This window comes from Rhinolophus sinicus, linkage group LG04 (assembly GCF_036562045.2).
Source record: "Rhinolophus sinicus isolate RSC01 linkage group LG04, ASM3656204v1, whole genome shotgun sequence".
Lineage (NCBI taxonomy): Eukaryota > Metazoa > Chordata > Mammalia > Chiroptera > Rhinolophidae > Rhinolophus > Rhinolophus sinicus.
In genome coordinates this window covers 101802349-101829251 of record NC_133754.1, presented here as the reverse complement: position 1 = coordinate 101829251, position 26903 = coordinate 101802349, and the positions used below count along the sequence as shown (strand labels likewise).

Here is a 26903-nt window from a genome sequence, read left to right as displayed (position 1 = left end):
TATATCACATAAACACAATAAAGGACAAAAATCATATGATTATATCAATTGATGCAGAAAAGCATTTGACAAGATACAACATCCATTTATGATTAAAACACTTAATAAAATAGGTATAGAAGGAAAATACCTTAACATAATAAAGGCCATATATGACAAACCCTCTGCTAATCTCATAATTAATGGTGAAAAACTGAAGCCCTTTGCTCTACGTTCAGGAACACGACAGGGCTGTCCCCTATCACCTCTGCTTTTCAACATAGTGTTGGAAGTCCTTGCCAGAGCAATCAGGCAAGAGAAAGAAATAAAAGGCATCCAAATTGGGAATGAAGAAGTTAAATTATCACTCTTTGCAGATGACATGATGCTATATATGGAAAACCCTAAAGACTCCACCAAAAAGCTATTAGAAACATCAAGGAATACAGTAAAGTTGCTGGCTACAAAATCAACGTACAAATTTCCATTGCATTCCTATATACTAACAATGAAATCTCAGAAAAAGAAATACAAAAAACAATTCCTTTTGCAATTGCAGCAAAAAGAATAAAATACCTAGGAATAAACTTAACCAAGGATGTGAAAGACCTATATGCTGAAAACTATAAGACATTTTTGAAAGAAATTGAAGAAGACACAAAGAAATGGAAAGACATTCCGTGCTCATGGATTGGAAGAATCAACATAGTTAAAATGGCCATATTACCCAAAGCAATATACAGATTTAATGCAATCCCCATCAAAATCCCAATGGCATTTTTAAAGAAATAGAACAAAAATCATCAGATTTGTTTGGAACCACAAAAGACCCCGAATAGCCAAAGCAATCTTAAGAAAAAGAACAATAATGGAGGTATCACACTCCTGACTTTAGCTTGTACTACAGGGCTACAATAATCAAAACAGCATGGTATTGGCAGAAAAACAGACACGTAGACCAATGGAATAGAATTGAGAACCCAGAAATAAAACCACATAAATATGGACAGTTAATTTTGACAAAGAAGCTAAAAACATACAATGGAGGAAAGACAGCCTTTTCAATAAATGGTGCTGGGAAAATTGGATAGCCACGTGCAAAAGAATGAAACTGGACTGCTATCTGTCACCATGTACCAAAATTAATTCAAAATGGATCAAAGACTTAAGCATAAGACCTGACACAATAAACTGCATAGAAGAAAACATAGGTACTAAACTTATGGACCTTGGGTTCAAAGAGCATTTTATGAATTTGACTCCAAAGGCAATGGAAGTAAAAGCTAAAATAAACGAATGGGACTATATGAAACTTAAAAGCTTCTGCACAGCAAAAGAAACCATCGACAAAATAAAGAGGCAACCAACTGAATGGGAGAAGATTTTTGCAAACAGTGCCTCCGATAAGGGGCTAATATCCAAAATATACAAGGAACTCATGCAACTCAACAAAAAAAAACAAACAACCTAATTGAAAAATGGGCAGAGGACCTGGAGAGACATTTCTCCAAAGAGGACATAAAAAAGGCAAATAGACATAAAGAAAAATGCTCAACATCACTAATCATCAGAGAAATGCAAATCAAAACCACAATGAGATATCACGTCACCCCAGTCAGAATGGCTATCATCAACAAGACAAATAGTAACAAGTGTTGGAGAGGCTGTGGAGAAAAAGGAACCCTCATACACTGTTGGTGGGAATGCAGACTGGTGCATCCGTTATGGAAGGCAGTGTGGAGGTTCTTCAAAAAATTACAAATAGAATTACCATGTGACCCAGAAATCCCTCTCCTGGGTATCTACCCAAAAAATCTGAAAACATTTATACATAAAGACACGTGTGCTCCAATGTTCATTGCAGCTTTGTTTACGGTGGCCAAGACATGGAAATAACCAAAATGTCCTTCGATAGATGAATGGATAAAGAAGTTGTGGTATATATACACAATGGACTACTATTCGGCGGTAAGAAAAGATGATATAGGAACATTTGTGACAACATGGATGGATCTTGAGAGTATGATGCTGAGCGAAATAAGTCAGACAGAAACAGCAGAAAGCCATATGATTTCACTGATATGTGGTATATAAACCAAAAACAGCAAAAGAACAAGACAAACAAATGAGAAACAAAAACTCATAGACACAGACAATAGTTTAGTGGTTACCAGAGGGTAAGGGGAGTGGGAGTGGGGGATCAAATATATGGTGATGGAAGGAGAACTGACTCTGGGTGGTGAACACACAATGGGATTTATAGATGATGTAATACAGAATTGTACCCCTGAAATCTATGTAATTTCACTAACAATTGTCACCCCAATAAATTAAAAAAAAAAATAAAAATAAAATAAAAATACTTTCTGTATTTCTTTTGCCAGCATCTAGTAGGACAAGAAAGAAAAGGAAGGCCTTTCATTATGGCCCACTTTCTAGAAAATTAACTTTACAGAAAGATAAAATGTAAGCATGAAATATTTATTGGTAAGTGCCTACTCACACAGAACACTCTTACATTAATTATTCACGTAAACTCGGAACACATGGGTCTTTAATATCACTGCTTTATTAGTATGCAGATGGGTTCTTTCAGGATGAAGTTGGCCCCCAAAATGGAAAATTGCCAGTTATATCAGGGTATATCTGCTCTGTCTGCCAACTTTTAAATATTAAAAAGATGTTGAAAGGCTCTAAAATTAATAACGTGGTTTCCTTTCATATGTAAAACACTAATTTTAAAACTAAGAAAAACCGAGCTGGGAGGCAGGGGCTTGTGTGAGGGTGTACCACCGAGTCAAGAATACTTGCAGAAGATAAAGCGCCTCAGACCCGTGTGCCCCTCCTGTCCTCCAGCAAGTGAAAGGTCATGGTCATGGCCCTTCTGGGTAACCCTGCCCCCAGCCCCTTTCAAGAGGCTGCCCAGAAGAATCATGATATACTGACCAGTTTCCTAACCAAACATGTGTAAATAAGTATTTTCAAAAAAGAAAACAGTTATTGAACCAGTTGTCCCCAAATGCCCAAACTTTCAAGCAGTAAGCATGAAGTGAAAAACAAGAAGACGCATGGATTTAAATAGCGCAAGGTTTCATTTTCCAAACAATACAGAAAATCTACATGTAAATCACTGGAATCCACATTCCCAACTTAGCTCAAACCAGAGGGGCTCAGAGGGATGGTTTAAGGCAATGGTTTTTAGAAACTTGCTTGACTATAAAAGACAGTGAGATGGGCCAGTCCAGTGGTTCAGGAGGTTAGAGCTCCATGCTCCTAACTCCGAAGGCTGCCGGTTCGAGTCCCACGTGGGCCAGTGTGCTCTCAACCACAAAGGTTGCCAGTTCAATTCCTGGAGTCCCGCAAGGGATGGTGGGCTCTGCCCCCTGCAACTAAGATTGAACACGGCACCTTGAGCTGAGCTGCCTCCCGGATGGCTCAGTTGGTTGGAGCGCGGGCTCTCAACCACAAGGTTGCCAGTTCAATTCCTCGACTCCCACAAGGGATGGTGGGTAGCGCCCCCTGCAACTAAAATTGAACACAGCACCTTGAGCTGAGCTGCCGCTGAGCTCCCGGATGGCTCAGTTGGTTGGAGCGTGTCCTCTCAACCACAAGGTTGCCGGCTCGACTCCGCAAGGGATGGTGGGCTGCGCACCCTGCAACTAGAAACTGCAACTGGACCTGGAGCTGAGCTGCGCCCTCTACAACTAAGACTGAAAGGACAACAACTTGACTTAGAAAAATGTCCTGGAAGTACACACTGTTCCCCCAATAAAAGTCCTGTTCCCCTTCCCCAATAAAATCTTTAAAAAACACGGTGAGGAAACAAGGAACACATTTCCTATTGCAACCATTTATGTGTTTTGTGCGTATAAAACTGAAACAGAAAGTTCACAAAACAATACTTGTCCTTAACTACATGTATTACACTCGTACTAGTTCGTTCTGTTCCGTTCTGTATTACATTATTTTAAAGTGATGGTCATGATCCTTTCATTGGCTTTACAACCATTATTGATCCTGACTTGCAGACATGTTGGTCTTCAACTAGACCATCAGAAACACCTACCGTAATACTAGAAAAACTATTCAACATTGCGTCTGCAGCTTTTTCGAAGGTTGATATAAGACAATCTCACAAAGAACGTTTCTGCATCTTTGTAAATGTGTTATTAAAAAACAGATATTACCTTAGCCAACGTTAGTTATGGAACAATGCCCAGTGATCTGCATTTGTTTATTCATTGTACCTTGTAAGAAAAAAAATGAGTCCTTATGCTAGGAAGTGAGGATATCACGAGAAATGAGACACAGGCGCTGCCTTCAAATAATTCATAATTTAGGTGGAAAACAGAAAAGTAAATAGGCAATTAAATGATAATGGTTTGCATAATATGCCATGAAAGCACATTAGAAAGGCATCAACCCAGATGTGAGAGGATACACCAGGCTGAAGGCTCCCAGGAACAAATAAATGATAGCTGTATCGAATCAATGAGAAGGATTAGCCAGGTGACAGAGGCAGAAGGTAGGGGTGGGGGAACAATGCTATGTCGAGGCCAGCAGATGCCGTACCTTGGAGAACAGGAAAAAACAGTGCCTCTGAGCAGCTGAAATAAATTCAGCATGGACTCTTTAAGCTGAGGGTACAGATGAACAAGGCTAGAAGGGTACACAGCCTCTGCCAAGAGAGGCCTGGGAGCCTGGATGAGGAGTGTGGACTTTATCCTAAAAACAATGGGAAGTTATAAAAGGATGCAAAAGACTTACTCCCCTGTGGTAACAGGAAAAATCACATTTTTGTTGAAGAGATAGATGATAGGAAACCTAGATGAACTAATTCCTAGCGAGAGGCCTTCACAGGTGGGAGACTGTGGTTAGACCAACTTGAGGTGACTAAAATGAAGCATTATCCCTGATCAGCTTGGCTCTTGTTGAAGTCCGAATGGTTAGCTCCTAGTCTTCAAGGCCCAAAGTAGGAAAGGGTTCACACGCTTGGGGAAAAATGGGAAGCTAGTGATGGCCTCTGAGCAGGAGGGGCAGGATCAGATGTGCTTGGAGCAAGGTCTGATAACCATGCGGACAACAGCATGGGACGTAGGGGACCAGGATGTGGCAGGAAGCCACCATGCAGGAGATGTTGGTGACCTAAGCTGCGAACAGCTTGAAGCTTTTTCTACTGAAGAGGTCAATACTCCTTGGCCTCACCCTTTACTGTCCTTTTAAAGGCCGGATGGACACCCATGTCCTATTACTATGACCTCATGTGGACGAATGCTACTCAGCAAAGATCAGTGCACCCACCCCCGCCTGGTTACCACTGTGAAAGAGCCACGTCCATGACTGTGTTACACAGGCCACTGAATTGGCCAGACCAACCTGGAACCCCCGGAATGTGATTCTCGAGACCCTTCGGTAGGAACTGTTCTAGGGGACTACAAAGTAAAACCAGCAAGTCCTAGCCCTTCACAAGTTAATAATCCACTGTGCCCAGCACAGAGTGGACACTCAACAAGCTCCTCTTGGATGGATTTAAATTGCTACAGTTAACCAAGTGAAGAGCCTCCCTCAATTACCTCAATAGCAAAGACTGCAGAAACAACTGCTCGGTGGATTTACCCGTATAAATCAAGTTAAAATCTTTCCCCATAAGAGATTTGGCAGATGTTTCATTTAAAAACCTTTGATTTTTAACTGTTACTTGAAACCTATAAATTCTACACAAATATCACTTAATTGCTTGAGTCTAAACTCCTACACTACTCTTTTCCCAGATGTGATTTGTAAGCACCGGATAATTTAAGTCTAATGACTTACTTTCTGAAAATAAAATCCACATCCAATTTTTTTTCATTTAAACAGACCATCAAACCTAATTGGCTACCCAGAAGCAATCACTGCTGTAGGGACATTTGTACCGAGTACCTGACATACATTTTTATATCGTCTCTTCAAGGGGTAAACTATTCTTCACGGGGTTCTTTTGATATTTACAAAAGTGATGTCCACCTTCCTATTGCAGTAACAGCTACCACTTACAGAGCACTCCCACAGCAGTTCCCGTCCATCCGCCAGGGGCCCAGCTTGGCATCCAGAACCGGAAGTGCCCTGTGCAGCGCAGGGCAGAAAGCCCCGCCCACAAAGCCACGCCCATACTTACCCTCCGCCTCCTGTGACGTAGCTGTAGCCACCAGTGCCCAGGCCGTAGCCGTAGCGCTCTCCCAGGAACACCGGGTCGCCGGAGTCGTAGCAGCTGAGCAAGTGCCGGAGCCTGGAGATGCTGGGATCCCAGAGGGGACAGAAGCAATAATTCTCATTCAGGAACTATTTTATGGTCCTTACACCCCACTGCTTCTATTATCCAATACGATACTGAAATCACTTGGTGATGACATTCAAGTGATTCACAGAAGAAATGGATTTTTTTTTTAAGAAAAAGAAAGAATTGATGAACACTATGCATTTCTGAAAACAGGAGAGAAATTGAGAAACAAAGGGCTTCGTCCCCACTTTTAACAAGCCCCTGCAGCACGTGGCTGCCCAGTTTGGGTGGAAGTAAAGGTGGCAGGTGTACCAGATAACTCACTTCTACTAGGTCTGTTCCCCAGGGAGTGTGAACTAATCATCACATTTCCTCAGATGTACTTGTTTGTTTGTTTGTTTAATTTTTGATGGCTAATAAGGGAACTTCTGAGGTATAAATGAGGTCCATGTGAGGATGTGGCTGGCAGGTGAGGAAGGAATTTTGGGCGGAGCTGTTCCAGTGACCTTCCCTTTATGATACGCAGCCTTGCTGAGGTTTCCCTAGAGTAAGGCCATGCTGGTCCATGGTCTTTTTATGTCTGTCTGTCTATACCTTCTGGCCCCAATTCTTCTTCGTCATGTGTCAACAATGGCAGCTTACAAAGCAAAACGAGAACATTTGAGGACTGCTCGGAAAAATGTCTACAACTAGAGCTGCTTTAGGATGAAAAAATTTCATGGGAAAATAAAATCTAGAAGTAACTTTTTAAAGGCAACAAAAATGCTGATGTTAAGAAAGCCTAGTTTTTCCATGTGTTAAGAGCCTACCCCACTTACAAATGCCGTACAAAGTCCTTCCACTATTTCATCTAAACTAGGGCTTTCCAGGGCACACACCACCCAATCCTAGGTTCCCTCATGATATTAACCAGTGTTCCTTGAAAAAAGCTTTCACATGGTCAATAACTTTGGATTACATTTTCTTAACTGGCTAAATAAATCTTTCTCAAGCCTGTGATTCACAAGCATCATGCCATTTCCATGAGGGAGATATGACAGCAAACATTTCTCTAAATTATTAATCATGAATTCTTTTCTCACAGAGCAATATTAACATCTAGAACCTAGCGATCTGGCATCATGTTTTCCCTCTTTTTAAGAAAACAAAGTACAGATGTACAAGAGGAGATCTTTTCCATCCATGCTCGTGCAGCTTACAAAAATATCCCAGCTCATAAGGCTAAGGATGAAAGTGAAGAAAAATTAACTATATGGAAAAAATCCTTTATGAGTGTGGTGCTGAAACAGGTCTACATGTGTACGAACCGGGTTGACAGCTGTCTGCAGGTCAAGGTCACTGATGCTGACAGTTTCTGAATGACCAGAAAATGTTATCTTTGGGAACGATCCTGTTTTGGGCACATATGTTAAACATTCTAGGCACCTAATTGGGAATCAATCTTGAAAAAGTCATCTAACAAATAGCTCCTCGGGGGAAGGCCAGTAAGTGTGTGGATATCTGTAAAACACCACTCAGTTACAGAGAACAGACTCTTAAAGGTCCCCAAGGAAATTGCAGCCTTTAGTTGGTAAAAGGCTCTGCAAAACTCCAAACCTGCTGGGGCCAATTTATGCCTACTTCTTGACCAGAGAAGGAATGAAAAGTATTCCTTTTTCTCCTGCATATTGTAAAATTATCAATTCAACCCTCAACCTTCAATTTCTAATGTTAAAATAAGTGATTTAGCATCTCCTCTGGATTTCTTCTCCTGATGACATTAACCGTTTCCATATTCACAATATTATTTTAAAGCTGAAGAAACATAAACTGAGTGTGAAAACTGTCACATACTTCATATTTGCTAAAAGTTGGAGGAAATGTGACTGAAACCAGCAAATCTCCAATTCTATCCGAGTGGACTTGCAATTATTCAGCCTTGTGACTTCAGAAAAGTTAGGGTGTTCATGGCAATCAAGGATGACATCAGAGTCTTAAAAGGAAAAGGTGACAAGGTTCAAACTCAAAAACATATTTAGGACATCACTGAGCAGTTAGAAGTATTGCTAATAAAAAGGAAAAAACTGAAAATAAAAAAAAACTAAACGAACATCTGGCAAAAACTTCCAGGTGGAGTAAGGTGAAGACTGACGGCACAAGTAACGCGGTTACAGACGCACGGGACGCCGTCAGCGAGGACGCCATCCTTGGAGGTGTCATGTGCTGCTCTGATGCTCACAGTTGTGCTTGGGGTTCACCAAGCTTCTTGGATCTGTGGGTGCTCATCAAATTTGGATCTGTATCGTTCACATCAAATTTGGAAAATATTTCTTTAAATATTTGTCATGAGCCCTTTCTCTTTGGGAGACTCCAAATGCATCTATACAAGGCCACCTGGAATTGTCCCACCGCTCAGGGATGCTCTGTTCATTTGTTCAGAGCTATTTTTTATCGTTGTGTTTCATTTGGGTAGTCAACTGTTGCAGTGTCCAAAGTCAGTGATATTTTCTTCTGCAACATGTAATTTGCTGTTAATCCCATCCAGTGGATTTTTCACCTCAGACAATGTAGTTTTCATCTCTAGAAGTTTGATCTGTCTCACGTATACCTTCCAAATCTCTTTTTTGAACATAAGGAATGGAGTTAGAATTAACTATTTATTAGTAACAGCTTAATAACCACAAATTCTAACATTGCATCATTTTTGGGGCAATTTCAATTAACTGAGTTTTCTCTTGGTTGTTGGGTGAATTTTCCTGCTGCATTGCGTGCCTGGTAACTTTTGACTGGATTTCAGGCATTGTGAACCTTACCTTGTAGAGAGTTGGATATTTTGATACTTCTATAAATCCTCTCAAGCTTCCTGAGAGGATGTGGGCATGTTACTTGGGAACAGTTTGGTCGTTCATGATCCTTCTCTTAAGATTTGTCTGGCAGGACAAGAGCAGTGCTTAGTGTGGGGTCATCCGTTCCCCACTATTAGAGCACGACCCTGTGAATCAAGGGTGTTCCAGGCTGGCTGCTGTGAAGAGGTACTGTGCTCAGCCCTGTGTGATGTCGGGCCCCTTCCTTCTCATCGTTTCTGTTGGTTCTTTCCCCAGCCTCCGGCAGCTTCCTCGTACACACGTACGATCAGTACTTAAGGGGCGCCTCCACAGCTCTCCCGCACTCTCCTATGCAGCTCTGTCCTCTCCTCTGCTCTGTCCTGCAAACTCCAACGGCCTCGGTCTCCCAGACCCTCAGCTTCATCTCTTCAATTCAAGGAACTGGCCAGGTTCCTCTGGGTTCCCCTCCCTGAGCACTGACTTGCACACCTTCTTAGGGCAGTTAGCCGGGGCAGTTGTAGGACTCACCTCACTTGCTGCGTGTGTCTCATAAATCACTGTCCTTTGTTGCCTATATTCAGGATCTTAAAAACCTTCATTTCACATATTTTGTTCTTTTGGGGGGATGTTTCATATATGAGAGTAAATCCAGTCCTTATCCCATCGTGGCCAGAAGCAGAAGTACCCATCATAGTTTCAAAATACGAATATACAGAGAATTTCAAGTCACCCTAGGATGAGAATGACTTCTTACCTTATTAAGGTATCATCATCCACAATGACTAACCATGCTATTTTGTCATGGCTGTGATTCAGAAATCTTTCCAAAATGGCAAATGTCTTTCCACAATGACCTAGGAAAGGCGAGAGGAAAACTTACAATGTATTATTTTCTTTAAAACATACGTAACTCATTTAAAAACATATGTTTGTTAGTTCTAAAGTTTTAAAAGTAAAAGCTTAAATGCTGGCATGTATGTAATAATTTGAAATTTTACAAATTAGACTTTTCTAATTTTCATAGACATAGAGAACCAGGGGCAACTTTAGAGATCATGAAGTCTAAGCCATTCATTTCACACATGAGGAAATGGGAGACTAGAGAGATGAGGGGAATCACAAGTCATGTAGCGAGTCTGAGGCAGAGACGAGACTTATCATCACTCCAAACAAACAGGAACATTGTAAGCCTCAGAGAAATTACAAGTCTGGCATCTTCCCTTAGATATACTTATTCTGAAGGAACAGTCAGAATAAGGATCGCCAAGGATTGCACCCATAGGGAAACAATGGTGCAAAAGTGGAATGCTATTCATTCATTTTGTAAATATTTGCTGTTAAGTTTTCATATGCCAGGTACTGTGGTAGTTTCTAGGCTATGCACTGAAGACACAGTACTAAGACAGTCACAGACCTTCAGGGGCCAACAGATAAATGTTGCTGCCTTAATGGAAAATGCTGGGGCAAGATAGGAATAAAAGGCTAGGGAAGAGAACTCAAGTCGATCAATAGAAAGACGCCCCTCATCTCAACAAAGTATTTGGTGACACAACAGAGAACAAACTAATATTAATATTAAGCCACTCAATTTCACCTTTATTTTTGTTATTCTTGATCTCTTTCTGTATTTTTAACCATACTGTATATATTTTTGAAAGCCATCTCAAATTCCTCTTGGAATAAAGTAGAATATAAACATGAGCAATAAGAAGGTCAGGCTAAAAATAAAGACGTCAATAAGGAATGCACGAATCAAGAAATTAATACTAAAGCCAAGCTAAATTAAAGTCTAAAAAGCAAGATTAACCAAAAAGAAAATTCATCTAAAATCATTTTTCCAAACCAGACAGCAACAGACTCAGTAATATATTCAACTTTGTCAAAAGAACCGACAGCCACAGAGACGGTGTATCTGAGTCTATATGTATTTAACCAATCAAGGTATTAGGAGTGACATTCCCATAAACTCATCAAGACAAATGACTATCGAACTAGACAGTCAACTTACTACTTTTATGTTTTTTATTCATTAACGGGTTCGGGGATCCAGAAAACTAAAGAAAAAATGTGGCAGAAACACTGGACAAAAATTAAGATGAACAAAGAGCATGTGTGGGTGAGCTGGCCAAATTTCTACATCCATTTTGTGAAATAAAAAAATGTTTTTGATTAGAAAGCCTGCAATCTGAAGAAAAAAGCTGGTGTACTTCCAACAATTATATTAAAATATGGGAGTATTTTAATTATATTTAGTATTTTAATATATATATGGAGAGAGCACGTTTATATCACACATACCCAGTGTGGAATGTGATTGTCATTCAGAGGTACACACAAAATGAGAGCTAGACCATCAGCTTCCTGAGGATAGAAACTGCCAGCTTCACTCCTACTTCCCCCAGTGTTCAACAGTAGCTGGCACACAGCCGTCAGACAACATCCTGGCTGGTTAAATGGCTAAAATTAAATGAGAAGCTTTGTGTGAAAAGATGATTAACTTTGAGCACGTCATTCGAGCCATGATGAATTCTGAAGGTGTGATGTGCTTCAGAACGCTGTTGTAATTGCAATGTGCTCAGTCATCTACACGGCTACTAAAACTTAAAACCTTTCATTGTGTTTATAACACAGCTCTTAATCTGCAAAAATTGCTCCATATCCATGGGTAAAGACATTGGGGGAGGAAGGCAAAAATTCAAGTATTTATACAAATTTATTTCTATCCTAACTGAATGGACTGTACTTTACAGAATGCACATTTGAATAAGAGGAGTTAAGAATGAAGGACTCACCTCTGTCTGTATTAGGAATTCCCAGGTCCACTGTAGGAATGGAACTTTCTGCATAATCACTGTAGTATTCAATGCGACTTGCCTGACCAGCCCACGTCTGCTTTACAATGGGGACTGAAAAAATGAGACAGATGACAGTCACTGGCACAGTTATAAAGAGAAGCTTGGAATCGCAAAGGGCCAGCACCTGTAAAGAAAGGGAACCATGACTTGTTCTTCCTCAGGTGTTCGAAGCCTCTGAGCTCCCTTTTCTACCTGAGAAATGTCAGATGCACATGAATAAAACCCTGTTCCTAAGCCATTTTCAATTTACTCTAGAGCCAAGTACTTTCCATTCCTGGTGACAAATACACTTGCTTCCATATCATAAATTTTCTGATTATACTGATTGTGTTTAATCAGTATATAATCAACAGTCTGACTCTACTGTTGCATTTAAATTAGTTTTAACTAATATTTCTCTTTTCCGAACAGACTTCATTTAAAATTCACAACTGGAATTTTAAAATGCTTTTTAGGGGAATGGGGAATAGAATTACTTCCAAGAGTGGAATATTCTCTGTGGTTCTGAGATGCAAATTCATCTCTCTTACCATGGGCCAGGGCATGAGGAGGGGGTTACCTTTACAAACTCTACGGTCCCCACACGCAGATTCCAACAGGGCACCCACCCTAGAAAGGGCATGAACCCACCCCTGAGATTCACCGCAGACTAAGAGTGGCATTACTGTGCTGCACTTTGGGAAAAGGTGGAGGAAATAAGACCTTGGGAAGCATTGCAGATTGTAAACCTCTATCATTAACAGATAAATTGTTTTAATACAATAAACACAAACAATGGAAAACCTTCCTGGTTTTCTATGTTTTCAGGTGAGAGGTTCAAAGACAGCTCTGAGGGGCAGGGGTGGGGGCGGATGGTTCAGTTGGTTAGAGCATGAGCTCTCAACAACAGGGTTGCTGGTTCGATTCCCACATGGGATGGTGGGCTGAGCCCCCTGCAACTAAAGATTGAAAACAGCGACTGGACTTGGAGCTGAGCTGCGTCCTCCACAACTAGATTGAAGGACAATGACTTGGAGGAGCTGATGGGCCCTGGAGAGGCACACTGTTCCCCAATGTTCCCCAATTAAAAAAAAAAAAGACAGCTCTTTACCCACACCTGATGTGGAATTCTGCCTGATCACTATTTGATATTAATTCACTTAAGCAGTGATCTGAATAATTATTTTCTTGTATACCTTTTTTTTTTAAAGTTACTGTCTGTGCATCTCTAAGTTTTAAAAAGAAAAGGTTTCTGTTGTTGTTTTCATAGAAAAGATCACCCTATCTAGATTTTATACCCTGTTAATTTAAGAATCTCAACTCTGATGAACTAAATCTTAAGACCAGTATTTTGAGACTCTATCAGATCATTTATCTTTTCCTTTTTCGCAGCCCAAATAAAAATAAATTATATGCAAAAACTGCCCATGCAATGCCAAATTTAAGTGTTTAGCTATGTGAGTCAAACTGACAGCCCTTGTATATAAAATATAAAAGTGCACCATTTTATAGTCCATTATTTACCAGCTTTTAAGAAAGAAAAAGACCTATGAATTCTGGACATTAGCTATAATAATCTCCAAATTACCTATTTTAACTCTCTAAATGTTATTTTTATACATTACAATAGAATTTTTCTGCAATCATAAAAAAGGCAGATAGAGATTTCACACGTCAAAACAGACACACATTCAGGAAGTAATGGCAAGGCTGCTAGTGGGGGAAGTCCTCCCTTGTTCCACTCCCACATTCCAGCTGTGGTGGCAGGGGACGTGGCACATACTGAGCAGGAGGACTTACCCCAGAAAAGGCTCCCTACAGCTCACAGCCACTAAATGTTCACACTTGGGTAAAATGTGCTCCATTGCATAGGCCGAGAATTCTCCTGGGGCCCCAGCACTGGGTCCTGCAAGCCTTGTAAATTCTTTTTTTTAGATTAAAATGTATTGGGGTTTGACAATGGTCAACAAAACTACATAAGTTTCAAGTGTGCAAGTCTATAACACATCACCTATATATTGCATTATGTGTTCACCACCCAGAGTCAGTTCTCCTTCCGTCACCATATATTTCACCCCCTTTACCCTCATCTACCATCCCCCCTCTCTCCCCTTACCCTCTGGTAACCACTAAACTGTTATCTGTGTCTATGAGTTTTTGTTTCTTTGTCTTGTTCCTTTGTTGCCTTCACTTTTACGTCCCACATATGAGTGAAGTCATGGTTCTTGACTTTTTCTGTCTGACTTACTTCATTTAGCATAATAATCTCAAGATCCATCAATGTTGTCACAAATGCAGTATTTCATCAATGAGACAAATAATAACAAGTGTTGGAGAGGCTGTGGAGAAAAAGGAATCTTCATACACTTTTGGTAGAAATGTAAATTGGTATAGCCGGTATGGAAAACAGTATGGAGGCTCCTCAAAAAATTAAGACTAGAATTACCATATGACCCAGCAATCCCTCTGCTGGGTATCCATCCGAAAAATTGAAAGCATTTATCCATAAAAATATAAGTACCCCAATGTTCACTGCAGCATTAATTATGGTGGCCAAGACATGGAAATAACAAAAGTGTGCTTCGATAGGTGATTGGATAAAGAAGATGTGATATATAAACAGAATGGAATATTACTCGGCCATAAGCCTTACAAATTCTGCTTCCACTTTCCTCAGCCCTTAGCAGTCAGCTCCTGTTGGTTCTAATGGCTTTATTAAATAGCACAAGTGTGTCTTCTCAGTTAGCTGATTTCATGAAATTAAAGTCAAAATCAAGCGTGAGTTAGGTCTTTGATATACCTAACTACATGTTTCCAGTTTTCCTTTGAAACAGTCGACACAGAAATTTCAGGAAAGGTAAGAATTACCGTATGACTGGTTCCCCAACACCTAGGACAGTGCCTGGGACACCGTAGTAGGTGCTCAATAAATACTTGAATGAGGACTGAATCTCGTAGGAATTCCAACCAGAGGCCTGGGGCTCGCTTTGGAACTAGATGAAAGGAAGGTTTTATTCATACCAGCAATTCATCCTTTGGCACAAGAGGGAACCGCCACTACCCATCGTTTAAAACTAGATTAACCATTTTAATGGAATGAGGTGTTATGGTACTATAGTACCAAAAGCATTCAGCAGTTTGTGTCATGTGTCACTATAAGACCTGTGCATTTGTCCTCTCTACCAGCTATAAAGAATTTCAAGTTAAGGCTTATTTTCTATACCAGCAGGTTAAGGCTTTATTTTCAACCAGGGTTGATTCTAAATTACTTAACACTGTTAAATGACTGGCCTATTTCATCAGCATTTTGAATTCTAAATTGAATTCATTCTGTTATTTATAAAATATTTTATATTATTATTATTATTATACTGAGGGGATGCACCCTAATGACATTAAACTTTGAGAAAATATTTCAAAATAGTGACATGATCTAGTATTTCAATTTCGATAAAGAGAAGCACACTTTCTACCACATAATAAAATAGCGAATGCCTCTTTCAAGAAGGTTTGTTGCAAATCAATTTAAAATGGGAGCAAAGTAAAAATTGGACTATAAAAAAAACCCCACACTCAGAAGGTATAAATCTTCCACGTGGCTGTACAGACTCAAAGCAGGAGGAGCCGAGTCTCTTTATGAGGCACAGACACACATTTTACCCGCCAGTGACTCTACCTGGGAAACTGATTACAGATGTTCATGAACTTGACCCTTGAACACTGTACAAAAACCCCACACAATCAAATATGAATGACTCGTGATTTTAAGGACTCTGCTATTTTTGACAAATGGACCTGCTGTATGGTAGTCGGTGACCGCAAAATAAAACCCTGGTTGCTTGTCTCTTCTCAGGAGAGGCTTAGAGACACAGCTGCCTAGAGTGTGCCGTAACTCCTGATTTTAGAGAGGAGTTGTACCTAAGACTGAAAAGCACCCCTCACGGCCAATCTGAAACATTTCAGGACAATCTGGGACATCTTCATCTGTTCCACAGCCAGGGGAAAACTGTCTGAGGCAACACCTGACTCCCTCCTGCCTTTACTAATTGATCTAATCACTCCATTTAACACACGGGGAGACTTCCCCTGGGGCTGCATTTTCACCCAAGCCTCATATTAAATAAGCAGATTGCAAGCCCCTCTCATCAAAAAGAACAGAGCTACCACACACTCCTAATAAGTCCGCTCAGATCTGCCTCTTCTAGACAAGATCACTGCAGTAAAGATATCAAACAGGTGTCTTTTTACTGTAAAAGGAATAAAGTGTCTATTTTTAGGAGCTTAGGAAGCTGTGAAAAGGAACTAAAGGCTGAGAAAATAGCAATTTAACCTCTTTAGAGGGAGACGGCAGGAAGAGGGCTTCTCACAGCTCACTATCTGATGAACAGAAACAGCGGCTGCCCCAGGATAGCTGAGACAGGCACAAAAGCTGCATGGCAAAATGGTGCAAAGAGACATCTTCACATTTTCTGACCGCCTACATCACACAGTGAAAAACACAGAACCCGAGAGGAAGTGATCAAGCTGAATATTAAACTCCAGAGACAACCTTGCTTCAAAATAATCTGACATGCTCAGCCCAATTCCTTGCTTTATATTAAAGTTTCTTTAAAACCCTACTACATGCTTGCATCTCAGAAGAGTGTTGCTGTTTCGATGGTGTCATGATATATTTCTTCCTTAAGCTAGAAGACAGAAAATACTTTGGCTGATTGTGTCTTAAGAACGTTTGCTTCTTTTTTCCATTTAAATCAGAATCCAGCCAAAAGCAGTTACATAAACATTTGTTTCACTGTAAGGCAAAAAAAAAAAAAAAAAGTACAAGAGGTAAAATAATCTTTTTTTTTTTTTCATTTTGGAACTTGGCTTTATTCTCAATTCTTCCATGAGAGTATAAAACAATGACTTCAACATATATTTCCCCTTGCCCTGACTAGAGCCTTGGACAGAATGTCCCGTCCCTCAGCCTCCTCCCTGGAGCTGGCCAACACTGTAAGGAGCCAAGAGTGGGGGCCGTTGCTAGTGTCACCTTGTGTTCAGTACCTTGTGCTCAGCGCACCCAAGGTGACAACCTGCCACTCACAGTATGCCACTCCCAATTTTGTAAAGATACATAGTCTTCTCTATGTTTTTTTTCACTTCATTGTCATTTGACCTTTGTAACTTCAAGTGTTTCTACCATGGAGTGCACAGGAAAAGAGAAAAGGAAAAAATAAAAAAACACCAGTCCATGTATTCTCAACTACAGCAGTGATGTGCTTGGGCAGGGGTAGCAGTCTAAACTGCCAGCTTGATCCACAGTTGAGACCATCTGAGGATTTCAATTCCTGCCTATCCCCATCGCTGCTGAAAACAAAAAGCCTACTTCCACAGCCAAGTCAAAAGTGACCTTGAGCAGAACGTCAACACCAATATCAAATACTATTTATCAAGTCTTGGGTTTGTAACACATCCAAGATCACAATATAGCTGTGCCATGGCAGGAAGAACATGGGGTGTGGAGCCAGGAAACCCGAGCTCCAGCTATTACCATGGGCAGAAAGAAGAGGGCCTCGGAGAGAGAGAGGGGAGGAGGGGAAGAAGGATGTGAGGGGGACTCAGGAAGGAGATGAGACCATCCTCAGGAAAAGGTGCAGCTACCAGACAGGCCAGAACTCGATTCTGGCGGCCGAGAGCAGATCCAGGATGCCATCTTGCCCGTCAGGGTGAACTTTAGCTAACTATAATGGACTCTAGTATTAGCATGGCAGCCAAGAAAAATCTCCACTCCCTGTGTCAGCACGCCAGTTCCCACAAGGGCCAAATAAGGACAAAATCCTTCCTCCCAACGAGAAGGCGTGGTCAGCAAAGACTTGCCCTGGGAACACCTGTAATGCCATCCCTAAATATTTTGCACCCTCATTTGATTATAATACTAAATGTCTTTGTTCTTCGGCAGTTGCTCTTCTTCTGGGCCTGCCTACTGTCATGCCATCTTGAGAATGTACTGTACTGTTTCTTTTCTTTTAATAAAACCACTGCTTGCCTGGTTTTGTTTGCGTGGTTTACTTGGTGCGTCCCCGAATTCCTTCCTTTGCCGTTTACCAAGAACGCTTGTTCTATGGTCACAGCTGCCCTGCTCCACATCCACAGGAAGTTGGGCCAGCTGTGTCCCGCCCAGCTCGGCCTTCTCTACAGTATCACGTGAGTAACACTAACTAGCACCGCGAGGAGCTGTCCACACGAAGCCAGATGTACGCGTCTGTATGAATGTACACGAGAAGCACACCAGAAAAAGTAGGACAACAGTTAGAGCAGTTACCATGCGTTGTCACTGTAACTAACATGGTTACTGGATAACGCTTTGTACCCGCTGGTGGCTTTGGACTAGACTTCCAAAAGGAAGGCAGAGCCCAGGGGCCTGGCAGGCTTCACTTTTGTCCAGACAAACGGACATCAAAGCCCAGAAACCCTCTGCCTTACACTATCTTGTCACACAAACATCTGAGTTTCAAGATGGCTTGCCACAGAAAGCCAACTGTGAAAGCCTCTCAGTATCTTTTAGGTCTCAGGCTTCAATGACCTAATGAATAGCAGCAGATCAGCCCAGCTGGCTTGTGGGTGGGGTGGGGAGGTTAATGCTCTTAACAAGCTTTTAAGAGTTTGTCATTTTAAAGAGCTTTGAGTCAAAATTAAAATATAAATGCATTCCATGGACATCTGAAAACTGACCTCAACCTTCTGCAAATATGAAAACAATAAACTTTGAAATTACTAATTTAAAATCAGCAACCTTTTTTCTCATTTCTGTAGAATATAAAAAATATGACAGGAGAGTCCCTAATTTTACTTTTTTGTCACTTGAAAAATGTGTTTCAAAAGAGAAAATACCACCACCATTAACATCAGTATTATAAAACCACTCACTACTCCAAGTGCAGCTTCAAGATCAAGGAAATCAATTCAAACACTTCTGCTTGCTGTTAATAAAAAAAGCAGCCAGTTAATTTCCCTTGATACTTTTTTATAAAAGATACTTGCCAAAAATTGTCCCACAAAGCTTCCATATTTTTTAAAAAAGCAAAAGGATATTAAATATAGGTTAAATTTGTGATAAATGAACATTTTTAACTGCTATGTTGATTTTTAATAGTATTTTAAGACTCGTGGTATAATGAATGCATATATTTATACAGGCTGATTTAATTGGACTGGGAACTTAACACGACTATTTTTGATAAACTTAAAGGCTTATAGTAAATGTACTTTTAAGATATTGTTGATTATAACCAGATTTTAACTGATGCCAGTGTCTCAGACAATACTTTAATCCCAAATTATAATACTCCTTTATTTGGAAAATATGTTCCCTTTTAAAATATAATTTGTAAGTATCATGTTTTCACATAAATTATATAAATGAATTTCCCCCATAACTCCAATCCCACAAAAATGACACTGGTTAGAAATCTCTCCTATATAAATATCACACTCTTGGTGAAATCGACAGACAGTCTTTTCATGGAAAAACATGTGCTAAAATTAGCAAATGCAAGAGACTGTCTAATTTTCAACTTCAGAAAAGTGCTGCTTGAAATAAGGTGAAAGGAGAGAGAAATTGTCTATATATAGTATTTAGGATGGGCTTTTTTTCACATTTTACCATAACTTAGTAGAATTCTATAATGATACCAAAAACTTGAGTAAAAACAACATCCATTTGAAAGCCAGAATTTCCTTAACAAGGGACCACTGCTTATAAGGCACCTTTTTCCTTTTATGTATCAACTCATGAGCAAATACAAATCTTTATTTAAGAGTTCCAATGTGTGCATTTGAAATAAATGTAAAAACAAAGAACAGTCTTCAAAAAACATTTCCTTGGCATTTTGTCACCTTGAAATCCCCCCTAACATTCTCATGCAGTTCAGAGACTGTACAGCGACCTAATGGGACATTGTTTTGCAAAATGGACTGTTATTCACGTATTGTCTCCAAGATTGCAACAGCTGAGCTTTTCCATTTCTCGTTTAAAACACTGCTTTAAACAGTATTTGAAGGGCTACGGCCACCCATGTTTCAGTACAAAACTGTTCTTTCTAACTGATCTTGGTGACTGAAGCAGGATGACAAGGAATACTGATTCGATAACAACTGCTTTCACTCCAACTGTATGTATGTCATCATCCCTTTCTTGAGTTTATACATTTTTGAAAAGGCAGTATGGATTTTTAAAGTTCTATAAAAATGAATAACCCAAAACATACTTCTATCACCATGAAATTTCTTGCACGTTTTCACTGCAACAAAAATATCCTCCTTCTTCACTGGACTTCCCTAAAAAACAAGGAAAAATATATGCACATGAGTCCATGTCATCTTAACTCCACACCCACCTTAAATATCACATGTGCTAGAGGTCAAATGCACCTCAGGGCCATCAAGCCTGTTTCCAGGATGAAGTTTTTGGGGGAAAAGCAACTGTCGTCCAGCTGACAACAAAGCCTTCGCTGCCAGTCGGACTGGCCTGATCCCAGCTCTGCCATTCACACCGTGTCATGTGGACGAGTCCCTTCACTCTGTGACCTTTAGTCTGCCATTTAGAAGGTGGGAAGAATAACCACCAGTGAAGCTGTTTTATCATGACTATTTATCAAGTGCGTCATAGGTGCCCAGTAACTCTTAGGAACCTTCCCTTTCCTTTTTCCAGCTGATGAAGATGTTGACAAAGGGAGAGAGAACTGAGGGAGTGTTGCAGTGTAAAATGACAGATGACCCCCTTTTGTGGGCCTGGCCTTACCTTGATGTCTAAAGTATTCTCATGGCCCCTGGATTGTCTCCCCAAGTCTAGGCTATAGTGGCAGGATTACTCCAAACACTGGGGCGGGGATGGGGTGGGCGTGGGGGTCCTGGAGCCCTGAGCCAGCTCCAATGCAAGCTGATCACTCAGATAAAAGCGGGCACACAGAGAGATCTGTGGGCAGCCCGCACCCAAGCCATGGACTGGCATGTGGTGTGATGAGCCCTTCATCACCTGTCTCAGGCCTTTAATAAAATTCAGTCCTGACTCCTACATCACCTGGGGATGGTTTATAGTGACATCTAACCACAGCTTGATCATGTCACTCACGATATTAGGAGGGTACCTCCCTACCCCACCCCCAGATTCCCTAGAAAAGCATTAAAGAGCCAGCAGGCATAAGGCCTAGGAAGGCAGGTGTTCCCTAAGGAAGTGAGCAAACATTACAGGTTCTGCCCATCGAGGTGTATGTGTGTGTGTGTGTGTGTGTGAAAATGCAACGCACAAGACTTCTATGTGACTGACTTGAGACTAACAGACACCATCTAAGGGTGGGGAGTAAATTTTCCCTGATGAAGGAGAACTGGTAACAACCTAGTGATTTTCCGTGGTCTTCAGGCTCATCCTGGGACTGGACCCAGGGTCTGCCCTAACGAGTAGTGCATTCTGAAAGTCCTGGAGAGCCTCAGGTGAGATGGAAGCACGGTCACCAGCTGAGAGGGTAATGAGATGGGCTTGAGGAGAGACCTGGGTATCACTGGAAACGTTTGGAGATGGAACTCATATTCCCATAGACACACATACCACATCATCAACAACAGAAATGACTCCGGGCACCCTGAGAGCTTGGCAGGCGGTCTTGCACAAAGGCCATGGAGGGACAGTGCACTGGTCACGTGCTTCCTTCCGGCCCACTCGCTGTGTAATCTGTGTGACCTGAGTGCCTGTCTCGTGTCCTGCGTACAATGGGGTGACAGTGGTGCTTACCTTACAGGGCTCTCTTTCATAGGAATGTGATATATGGTTATTACCTGGCACAGGGCAAACGTTAGTTTTTTTCAGTGTGTAAAGTGCTGGTATACACAGCAGGTACACTGTCCTTTGAGGTGCAAGGGAGTTTTTCTCCAATTACTTACACAAAGAGGTAGGAAAGAGTGGAATGTGGTAGCACAGTGGGTGTCCACACCATCTGTACACAGCTCAGGCACTGGAGTAAGGGGGGGCCCATCACCTTTGTCCCAGATGTAGAGGGCAACCTGTCAGGGGACAGGGGACAGTGAGCAAAAGAATGTAACCGGCACCCCACCTATGAGAAGATACAAAACATCTCAAGGAGAAGTGGCCACACCGTCCATACAGAGCATTACACACAGCCATGTTAATTTGTCAATATTCAACAGGTTTTCTTTACCTACAAAAATAATCCCATGTCAATCAATCTACCTTTTACTAACAACAAACAATTAACTAAGAATCAATATTTCAACCCCCAAAACATTCCAAAGTTGTCATAAGCCATTGTGGGGAAGCTGTGTTAGGAATTCTCAAACATCACAGAGAAAGATGAAATAAAATGTTATCACCACCCTGGTCTCCTGCAGAATGGAAAGGATATAATATATCCTGACTAACCGACGTGCTGGAAATATCAAAAATGTTGGACAAAATATCTTTAAAATCATTTTAAATGGATGGCTAAATTGGCACAAAAGTGTGGCACTTTTGACGGCAAAAATGCAAGAGTGAGAACCTGGGACGAGCGCACCAGAGGCAGCTTTCCTCAGTCAGCATCAGCTGGGCCCTGGGGATGCTGAGTTTCTGACAGGTGTTAGGAGGACACTGCCTGTGACCCCCACAGTGGGGGTGTCTAACAGCAAACCCCACAGGAAGCTGGGACTCCGGAGCTCGATGGCAGGGAAAATCATCTCCAAACCTCCTCTGGGATTTTGTAACCAAAGCCAGGCCTCCCTACTTGTGCCACCTATGTGGTCTGAGCCCCTCAAACAGGGATTTAAAGCGGCTCCATGTCAGTACAACCCTCGGGGCAAAAGCAAGTGCGAGTCCTCAATAAGAGCGCAGGACTCAGAGGATTCCAGCTAAAACTCCAAAGGCACAGGAGCAGCACTCAGAGAAGCACAAAGAAATGAGCCGACAAGCAAGCACCAGCAAACACACTTAATCCGACCCAAAAACTTTAGGTCCTTGAATTACCAAACACTTATTATAAAATTACCACATTTAATATGTTTTTACAAAGAAACAAAAAACTTTAAAACGTGAGCACATTTTTAAAAGATTATACAAAACAGGAAAGCAAACTTGAAAAAGAAATGACTAGAACTTCCAGAAATGAAAAATAATAATTATTAAAATGAAAAACTTACTGGTCAGGATGAACCATGTATTAGACACACCTGAAAACCAAATCAAGTAACTAAAAGACAAAGCCCCCAAGTTATCTGAAATGTAGCATGACAAGATGGAAAATGTGAAAGAGAAGTTCAGACTGCTGGCAGCATCTAAATTCCAGAAGGAGATAACAAGAGAGAACAGGAATGAGAAAACAGTGAAGACATTGGCTGAAAATTTCCAAAAACTGCATAAATATCCTACGACAGAAAGGGCCAAAGAATCCTAAGCAGGATTAGAGAAAAGAGTCTATGCCTAGATATCTCACAGGGAAACAGCGAACACCAAAGACAATCGTAAACATAGGCAGAGAGGAAGGACACATTGCGTACAAAGGACCCACATTACACCATGCTAACTTCCTAACGCTGCAGCAACAGCAGCAGCCAACACAGTGGAGTGACACCATGGCAGTGACACCTACAACCGTATACACAGGGTAACTTTTTCTAGAAAAAGTAGAAATAAACATTTTTAAAGCAAACAAAACTGAGAATTAACCACCTCACTAGAGAAAATTCTGAAGGATGTACTCCAGGAAAAATAAACATGATCCCAGGTGGAAGGTTTAGAAGCAAGACAGAACAGTGAGCAAAGACACTGGCAGGTGATGGTTAAGCTAATACAAATGTTAACCATAAAGTAATGATAACGTTTAAGTTGCCGGGTTTTAAAAAAGACAACAAAAATACTAGACAACAAGATATATAAATTAGGAATGGGGTAATCAGGGTTAAATTATTTAAGGCCCTTGAATTTTCAGGACACTGATTAATTAGCCATCATTAGTTAAGAATGCATGTTAAAATATTTAAAATAACCAATAAGCACAGGCATAAATATTGACCTCCAACACAGCAGAGGAGTAAAAAAGAAAAAAAAAAATCTAAAGAAAGCAAGGAAGTTTTAAAAAGAAAAATGGGGGGAAGGGGTAAAACAAAGTGCTTTATTCAAATATATTAGTAATCACAATCAACATAAATGTAAATTTGCCAACTGGTTTGACGATAACGATTGTCTAAGTAGGAGTTAAAAATCAATGTCCTCTTGAAAAACTGAGGATTGCTGGATGGGCGGGGGGTGGGGGTGGGGGGAATAAGGGGAACGGTGAGGGGATTAGAAAGCACAGTCAGTAACCACAAGATGGCCACGGGATATGAAAGTCAATTTGGGGAATGTAATCAATAATGTTGTAAAGATTTTGTAGGGTATCCGATGCACACTTGTCTCATTAGGGAGACCACCTCAGGGATGATGTAGATGCCTGATCACTGCACTGTACACCTGAAGCTGAAGCTGAACAATAATGAATGTCAACTATAATTTTATGTGTATATATATATATATATATATATATATATATATATATATACTTACAAGAAGCGGAGTACAGCATTAGGAATAGAGACAGTGGAAATGTAATGGCTGTGTGAGATGTCAGAGGGGCAGGGCATGAGGGCGCTTCACACAGTGTGAGGGATATAAATGATACACATCTAACTATTACTTTGTTTTGTGCACCTGAAACTAATTTAAAAAATTAAATTAAATTAAAACAACAACAACAACAGTGTCCTCTTTAAGTGAGACACACCTAAAAGATGAGGACACAAAAGGGTTGAAAGAAGAAGATGAAAAACAGTTACAAAGAGAACACTGAAAGAAAGCTAGTATAGAAATATTCATATCAGCAAAATAAATGTTAAGAAAGAGAGCATTACTAGAGATAAAGATAATTCACTAAGAGGTAATGATTCTGAACTTGTATGCATGTAACTAACATAGTCTTAGAGCATAAAAAGGAAGAGACGGTGTCAAATCCACCGTTATGATGAGAGATTTTCCCACTCCTCCCTCAGGAAATGATACACCCAGCAGACAGACAAAGCGGGGAAGAAGGGAGGGAGGGGGCGGAGGGGGTGAGGGAGGAAGGGTATCTATGAAGCACAATATTAATTGTGCATTAACAGGTTAACTTATTAGATTAAATACATTTTTCTTTAATCTAATAGATGTAAAAATAATATTATACCCCCCAAATTAGAGCATACACATCCTTTTCTCTATTTATGAAACATGAACACGAACTAAGCCATAAAGCCTAAAAGTATTTCAAACTACTATTATATAGACCACAATAAGTCTAAGTTAGAAACCAGTAACAAAACACAGTACAACACACAAATATACTGGGTCACGATTAAAAATGTAGTTTTTTAAAGGGGGTCACAGTCAAAATAACAGTTTAAAAGCCTCTGCCCTGGAGAAAGCCTTGCAGACAATCCACATGCCACACATCAAAATGCTCACAGAAGCAACGACTATGCTAGCAAAAGCGCACGTGCAAGACGTTCACTCCTTGGCTGTTTCTACATGAGGAAATAACTCACTTGACGAGAAATACACGTATGAAAAATCAGTCTTCTCTCCCACAAAAAGGAAAGAATGACTAGTGGGAAGCCAGGGCCTGCCGAGGTATTTGTAACAAAAGTCAGCTGTGGTACAGACCCAGGTTCAGGAACCTGGGACCACACAGACATTCTGCCCAACCCTTATCCCTTTCACATACGTTAGAAATGCTCGATTGTATGCATTCAATCTTTAATAGGTTCCAGAACCTAGGCTCTACACCACAGCTCCCGTTTTGCTCCTGGCAGGCTGCCAACATGGCTGGACTTATTACGTGTCAAGACGGACCCCAGGGTCCTAAGACACAGATTCCTGCAGAGGGAAAGGCAGTCTGTTTCAGGCAGTCAAACATGCCCATCAATGAAATGCACACCGACCTTAATGATCAATGATGAGACACCTACCACCTGCCTCCAGGACGATCGGTCACAGATACCCAGTAAATGCCAGGGGTGCTGAGGGTCCAGACTGGCGTGCCACAGCTCCTGCTTGGGACCAACTGGCTCAGCTCTGCCCCAAAAGATCCAGCACAGGGGTGTGACGAAGGCCTCATGTACAACCAATGCACCAAGTAAGACCACAGGTACTTTTAATGACACTTTTACATGTTTTTAGAAATCCACTGCTGGACCCATCCACCTAGCTTTAAAACTAAGAATCAAGAATCACAAGATGCAGTCTTTTTCACTGATCCTTCTCCACCCACGTGACTAAAAAGAGCTTAACAGAGAAGGACCTGATTCTGGGGAGTGGAACAACCTTGGGGGGGGGGGGGGGCGGGGCCATGGCAGGGAATACAGGACACCTGTTATATCAGAAGATATGAATTCCTGATTAGTAAGACTTTTAACCAAACAAACCACAACATACCTCATGTTTTAAATCTATTGTAAAGTCGGACTTCAAGGGCTCACTCTTTAACCTCTTGGTAAGCCTAAAAAACAGAGACAATTTGAGGGTTTTTCTGAAACCAGAAGAAGGGTTAAACAAGAATAACACATTCTTGAGACTTTCTAATATCTGAAAACAAGCAAAAATACAAATTTTCAGATAAAAAATAACAATTTAATTTACTAGAGGCAGAGGGCTGTGAAAATGCAATTACATGTTGACCGGGATATGATGGCGAGGCTTGCTGCAAATGCAGCATTCATTACTATAACATCTGGCTATTAACATCAAATGCAATATAAAACAATACAACACATTAAGTGCCTTTACAAAAAGCCACTAAGTTTGTCGACTCCTGATAATCCTTACACTAAATAACGCAGAGAAAGAAAAAGAAAAGCAAAAATCTTGTATGACAGAGAACACAAAGTTGCTACTTTCCACTCTCCTATTTTTAATCACCCAAATGAATTAAATTGGTGTGTGGAGTTTTTAGGGGGAGAGAACATGTGGTTTCGGGGAAGAATAAATAACAGTTT

At 40.8% G+C, this 26903-nt stretch overlaps 1 protein-coding gene across 1 annotated transcript in view; it reads right to left on the bottom strand.

Annotated features, from left to right (window-relative positions):
- B3GLCT (beta 3-glucosyltransferase) overlaps positions 1-26903 on the bottom strand; it is a 95388-nt gene that overhangs the window by 15605 nt on the left and 52880 nt on the right. Inside the window, exons 8-13 of the mRNA XM_074330078.1 lie at positions 26344-26407; positions 21792-21911; positions 20123-20192; positions 11835-11948; positions 9797-9896; positions 6137-6256 (exon numbers count right to left, since the gene is read on the bottom strand). Of these exons, the coding sequence (XP_074186179.1) occupies positions 6137-6256; positions 9797-9896; positions 11835-11948; positions 20123-20192; positions 21792-21911; positions 26344-26407 (588 nt within the window). The remainder of the gene's footprint in view (positions 1-6136; positions 6257-9796; positions 9897-11834; positions 11949-20122; positions 20193-21791; positions 21912-26343; positions 26408-26903) is intronic.